This window comes from Capra hircus, chromosome 13 (genome assembly GCF_001704415.2).
Source record: "Capra hircus breed San Clemente chromosome 13, ASM170441v1, whole genome shotgun sequence".
Taxonomy (NCBI): domain Eukaryota; kingdom Metazoa; phylum Chordata; class Mammalia; order Artiodactyla; family Bovidae; genus Capra; species Capra hircus.
The window spans coordinates 12,165,110-12,171,597 of record NC_030820.1 but is presented as its reverse complement, the minus strand read 5'-3'; the positions used below and the strand labels follow the sequence as shown (position 1 = coordinate 12,171,597).

Genomic DNA, 6,488 nt, shown 5'->3' with positions numbered 1-6,488 from the left:
AAGCCGAGGACCTGACACTCAACCATCGTGACATCCTCCCAGGAAATGCCGAACCCAGGACTCTGTCCAGATGGTTGCTTGACTCACCAAAGCAGCTTTCCTCTGTGCCTCAATTAACACAACTTAGCATCTGCAAACAACATCCTAAAACTTCTTGGCAAAGTTATTTATTTTCTTCAGCTGTGTTAATAGGTTTTATCAGCCACCTTGGTGTCTGGTTAGGTTTTGATTATTCAAACTCAAGAATGACTACAAAGGTGGCAGGAGAAAAAAACAACTTTATTTTTTTACCGAGAATTTCCCCAGCTATAAACTTTTTAAGGCCGTCTGAGGAAGCTATAGAGTTGAGGCACAAAGTAATCCTTGTAATCCCCATCGATGAAGCCTTTCCCGCTGTTGTGCACAAACCAACAGGGAACATCCGTTCCAAACACTCTGTCTGTCCGGTAATCCTTTTGCAGGCCCCTACAAGAAAGCATGAGCATGGTTAGGAAACAGACCAGGGTGGGGCCAGCCTGCACGTCCAGAAAAGAGAAACACTCTCCCTCTCTGTTTTCTACCCCCTTCTACACCATCTCTGGGCTTCCCAGTTGGCTTGGTGGTAAAGAACCCACCTGCCAATGCAGGAGACACTGGAGACTCAAGTTCCATCCCTGGGTCGGGAAGATCCCAAGGAAATGGCAACCACTCCAATATCCATGCCTGGAAAATTCCATGGACAGAGGAGCCTGGCTGGCTACGTCTGTGAGGTCGCAAAGAGTCGGACACACCTGAGTACACATGCAGCACTGTATCTGATAACACCCCTCCCATCCCCATTCCCCAAGTTGTACAAAATAATAGTCTGGGACTTGGTTTACAAAGAGAATAAGCAGTGTGTCCTTAGAAATTCAAATAGCCTGTATAGAGATTGACCAATATAGTCCCAGGAAGGTAAGGAGTGCAAATTCACTTTTTTCCCTTGTTTTTCACCTTCTACCTCTGCAGAGGGGAGGCCCAAGGATTCAGGGCCAGTCTTCTTTCTGGTCATGGGGCACACAAAGGGCAAGGAAGCAGTGAGAACTGGCTGGCGGCTGTGTTCTCAAGGTCAGTTATGGCTGGTATAGTCTCCAGAGTAGCTCAAAGCAAGGAAGAAGCTGCCAGATTTAGCAAATAAGAACCCAGGATGTCAGGGACTTCCCTCGCGCCCTCATGCAGGGGGCGCAGTTTCCATCCCTGGTGAGGGAACTAAGACCCCACCTGCCATGGGGCGTGGCCAAAAAGGGTATAAATAAAAACAGGATGCCAGTTAAATTTGAACTTCAGATAAACACAACTAATGTGTTTACCTCTTCTATTTTGCCCTGTGAGTCCAATCCTCACAGAAGCCCCTTCTGATCCCGTCTTACGCATCTGAGACCTACCTGGTGACAACCAGCTTTTGTCCCTTCACCTCCATGCTTGCTTCTGGCTTCTCAGGGTCCTTTCCCGGTCGCTCGTTGAAGACATGGATCTTTGGCTCATTCATGAACTGGCCTATGAGACAAGGTCTAGATGTTTATTTACATGCAACTCAAGGGGCGACAAAAGGCCAAGCTGGTCACGTGATCCCAGCTGAATTTGGGTCCCTCTCAGACTTTCTGGGATAGAAAGACGGGTTGAGAGGAAAAAGATTCAGATGGAAAGGGGTGGGTCCTTCCTGAGGGCAGACCCATGCCGCTCACCTTGCTGTCATTAGACAATGAGGCTGATCACCCAGACCCTAAGTAAATGTGAATGCCCTGAAGGTCAGCACCTGAGAGCACTGCTCAAACCGAAAAAACAAAGTTGGTTCGCGATGCTATTTGTTGTTCAGTTGCTCAGTCGTGTCTCACTCTGCGACCCCGTGGACTGCAGCACGCCAGGCCTCCCTGTCCCTCACTATCTCCTGGAGTTTGCTCATGTCCGTGGAGCCGGTGATGCCATCCAACCATCTCCTCCTCTGACGCTCTCCTCCTCTTGCCTTCAGTCCTTCCCAGCATCAGGGTCTTTTCCAGTGAGTCAGCTCACATCAGGTGGCCAAAGCAGCGATGCTACTATACGCTTAAATTTCCATAGTTCTTTGCAAAGTAGGGAAGGTTTACCTGGACGCCCTGTTCATTATCACAGACTTCCTAAGCCAGTTCACTTCTCTTTAGTGAGAAAAAAATCTTCAGCATAAAATTTAAAGTGTGTTTATCTGTCCTCTTTATCTGCACAGTTGGAGATGAAAGCCCAGCCCTGGTAAAACCTTGTCTGGAGCAGCAAACAGTCCTGGCTATAGCATGACTGCATAGCAGTCGCCCTGCACTGCTTTGTTAGAGGAATCATGTGTTTCATTCTCTGTATCTTATGATGTTTGATATCTTAAACACTCCATCTACCCCTCCCTGGGAAAGCCAACTATGAAAGATAACAAAGGACTCAGCCAGGAGCCCTGCTGGAATCTTCAAATGAACCGAGCCAGACCTCTTCTCTCTGGCCTGTGAGACCCAGAGGAATCATTCCTGGGCAAGGTACCATGCAAGGAAAGACATCCTGTAGCTTAACGCCTGCTGCAATTACCAAGCCAACCAACCCCACACCACCTGCTCTGTCTTGTCTCTGCCACAGAGTAAAGATCCTAGCCCAGACCTTGTTTCTGCTTCTGGTTCCTGACCCAAACCTGGCTTTCTCCCCACGGCCCTGCATGGCAAGATGTACTTCGTGTTTCTATGGAAACTGTGAACAGTGACAAACATCTCTCTCTCAATGACACTGAACTCTTTCTGTGTCGCTCAGGCACCTTCATAAATTAAGACCCAGGTGCAGAGTGTGGGTCCTCCCGAAGCCTCCACTCCACACCTGTCACTTTTCCACATTCTACCCAAACGTTCTAACCTTGAGGCAAAGTTGCTTAAGACCTAGGATGGTCGGTCCCACACCAGCCAGACGGTCCAAGGACACTTTACCTATCAGCCCATGCACATTAGGAGAAAACTTGTTTGTGGGGGGGATGTAGATCCCCAAAAAGTCGACATTGATCGGGTGCTTCTTCCAAACGCGATGAAGTAAAACAGAGAAGAACATCTCTTTATCCAGGCTGATAGTCACAGTTTTCTCTTTCTTCACAGAGACAAGCACCCTAGTGGGAAGGCAGAAAGGAATTAATGAAACAACATTGTAAAACAATTATCCTCCAATCCCTGGTTCCATCCAGGGTCTGGAAGATCCCCTGGAAAAGGAAATGGCCACCCACTCCAGTATTCTTGCCTGGGGAATTCCATAGACAGAGGACCCTGGTGGGCTACAGTCCATGCGGTCACAAAGAGTCAGACACAACTGAGCGACTTTCACTTCACTCAAAAATTTTAAAAAAGGAATGAATGTTTCTAGAACTGACTTGCTTTATTTTTTTGTGTGTGTTTTTTTTTAATAAAAAAACTAATTTAATATTTATTTGGCTGCACTGGGTCTTAAGTTACAGCTTGCAGGATCTGAGATCTCCACTGCAGTGTGTGGAATCTCTCAGTTGCAGCCTCTAGTTCCCAGACCAGGGGTCGAACTCACGCCCCCTGCGTTGGGAGTGTGAAGTCCCTAGAACTGACTCATTTAGCAAATCATTCCTCTCCCACCCCTAACATGACTTCATTCTGTCAGTACAACCCCCCTCAACCCCACCACAGTTTTCTAAGAGCCTTAAAACGTTTTCATCACAGAATGTTGATGTATCTCCTAGCACTGGAATTCTGTCAGTGTATACGTTTCTGTATCAACAATGAACAGATACTCATGGGAAGATATTACTCTAAGACAACGTCCCAGTGTTTCTGAGCACGCTCTGACACGGCTGACTGGCTTTCAGCTGATGGCTTCATTCACTTGTCCAACACGTCCTTATTGAGTCCTTACTGTGTGCCAGGTGCTAGGCTAGTACTGAGACATACCGTGACCAAAACACACAGACTCTACTGCCAAGAGCAGGGGCAGGAAGGAACACAATTTTTTCTGAACCTTGACTTCCTCACATTTAAAATGATGATTTTGAGTTCTCTGTATCACGGACGTCTGGGTTTGTTGATGGGATCATGGGTCGAGGTCACATCTGGGTCCGGATGTAAAAGTACTTGCCTCTGACTAAGCATGTGGACCGTGTCAGACCAGGATAAGACAGATGTTCGGGAGCCCCCGCTCAGGGAGATGGTCTCCGTGCTGATTTCTACCTTCACATCTTCACGTTGGAAATAAAATCCCAGTTTCCCAAAATAGGTGCTGAGTTTTTTATTCTTGGGCTTCTTGGCACCAATGAGCTGTCCATTGACCAAAATCCCTGCAGGAAAAGAAACAAGTGTTTTTCTGTCCCATGTGCAATTTTTTTGTTTTGTTTTTGGCACGTGGGCACGATAACTCAAACTTATAAAACGTGACAACATGGGAACTTATTGTTTTATTTTGCTTCAGGATTTACACACCATTTTTTCCTTTGTAATTTTCATTTTATAATTTTTTATGGTTTGAATTATATCACAACAAGTTCTGCTAGTTTATACTCAGAGTATTGTCTCTATAATAGTTCAAAAAATAATATAATTTCTTACTATAAGAGCTTGAAAAATATGCTGTGCTGTTCTCAGTCATGTCCAACTCTCTGCAACCCTATGGATTATAGCACTCCAGGATCCTCTGTCCATGGAATTTTCCAGGCAAGAATACTGGAGTGGGTTGCCATTTCCTCCTCCAGGGGATCTCCCTGACCCAGGGATCAAACCCAAGTCTCCTGCATTGGCAGGGGGGTTCTTTACCACTGCACCACCTAGGAAGTCCTATATATAATATAAAACACTTTTATTAAGGTGGGAAAGAAAGAAATCCAGATAAAAACAATAGGGAAGAATGACTGTGACCTAGTAGTTGAATTCAAATATAGTATATTTTCATCTTACCTAATTCTGGATCAGAAACAAGGTTGAGGATTTTTCCAGGTTCTGAGTCGATATTGAAACAAATATTCTTTTGGCTTTTTGGCAGGTAGATGATGAAGTGTGGGTCATTTTCAACTGGAAAATATACAAAGAAAATGAAACTAAGTAAAATCATAGAAAAGAAGATTATTTTGGACAGTATTTTATTGCCGAACATCTCACAAGAACAAATGTGTATTGGGCTCCTATTATATGCCAGGTACTCTTCCAGGCACCAGGGAACCAGGGTCCAAGCACTGTCCCCTCCTCATGGAGCTGCCATCAAGTTTTAGGTTATGTACAGAGTGGATACTCATTCTGTAGCCACGCCATATGTTTCTGGCTAGAGAGAAAAATGAATAAGAAAGACATAAGGGGGACTTTCCTGGTGATCCAGTGACTAAGACTCTGCCCTCCCAATGCAGGGGACCCGGTTTGTATCCTTGGTAAGGAAACTAGATTCCACATGCTGCAACTGAGACCCTGTACAGCCAAATAAATAATGAATAAAATATTTTAAAAAGAAAGACATAAGGAAGAAGAAACATAAGGAAGAAGAAACACAAGCACACACACATACACTATATATACACTATGTATACACTACATACATATGCATAGAAGGAGGCGGCAGAGGATGAGATGGTTAGATAGCATCACCGACTCAACAGACATGAATTTGAGCAAACTCCAGGAGATAGTGAAGGACAGAGGAGCCTGGCAGGCTATAGTCCATGGGGCCACAAAGAGTTGGACATGACTCAGCAACTGAAGAGCAACATATGTGTGTATAGAGTGAATGTTTATATAGCTAAAGTGCCTGTATTTTTAAATAGTTATACACAGTGCATACGGAGAAGGTAATGGCACCCCACTCCAGTACTCTTGCCTGGAAAATCCCATGGATGGAGGAGCCTGGTGGGCTCCAGTGCATGGGGTCGCTAAGAGTAGGACACGACTGAGCGACTTCACTTTCACTTTTCATTTTCATGCATTGGAGAAGGAAATGACAACCCACTCCAATGTTCTTGCCTGGAGAATCCCAGGGACAGGGGAGCCTGGTGGGCTGCCTTCTATGAGGTTGCACAGAGTCGGACACAACTGAAGCGACTTAGCAGCAGTAGCAGCAACATACAATGCATAAAATAAAAAAGACATATTACCTGTTGGCATACAAATTAGTGTCGATCAATTCCAAGAGCAATCAAGGATCAAGCTATTCCCAAGAAAGTAATCCTTTGTTACCAGACACCATTATTTTGGCTGATCTTGTTTGTTTGTTTAACCACTCAACAAATATTTAGTGAGAAAAAAACAAATTATGTGCAAAGCTTTGAATTAGGCAATGTTTGGTGTAGCTATAAAAGTCGTGGTCCCTACCTTCAAGAGAGGGACAATTTAATGGCGTGACAAAGATTCTCTCTTTGAATAAACTCAGGTTTCCCTGAATTCTTCAAGTTCAACCTCAAATTCTGGACCTCTGTGTTCATCTCTGCATTGTCCAGTTTTAGCAAAAATCCTACTAAGGAGGTTTAGCTAGAATCCTCCACC

At 44.9% G+C, this 6,488-nt stretch overlaps 1 protein-coding gene across 1 annotated transcript in view; it reads right to left on the bottom strand.

Moving 5' to 3' along the window:
• ITIH2 (inter-alpha-trypsin inhibitor heavy chain 2) overlaps positions 259-6,488 on the bottom strand; it is a 31,643-nt gene continuing 25,413 nt past the window's right edge. Inside the window, exons 17-21 of the mRNA XM_005687846.3 lie at positions 4,920-5,033; positions 4,108-4,306; positions 2,949-3,121; positions 1,404-1,515; positions 259-465 (exon numbers count right to left, since the gene is read on the bottom strand). Coding sequence (XP_005687903.2) covers positions 318-465; positions 1,404-1,515; positions 2,949-3,121; positions 4,108-4,306; positions 4,920-5,033 — 746 coding nt within the window. The 3' untranslated portion in view covers positions 259-317. The remainder of the gene's footprint in view (positions 466-1,403; positions 1,516-2,948; positions 3,122-4,107; positions 4,307-4,919; positions 5,034-6,488) is intronic.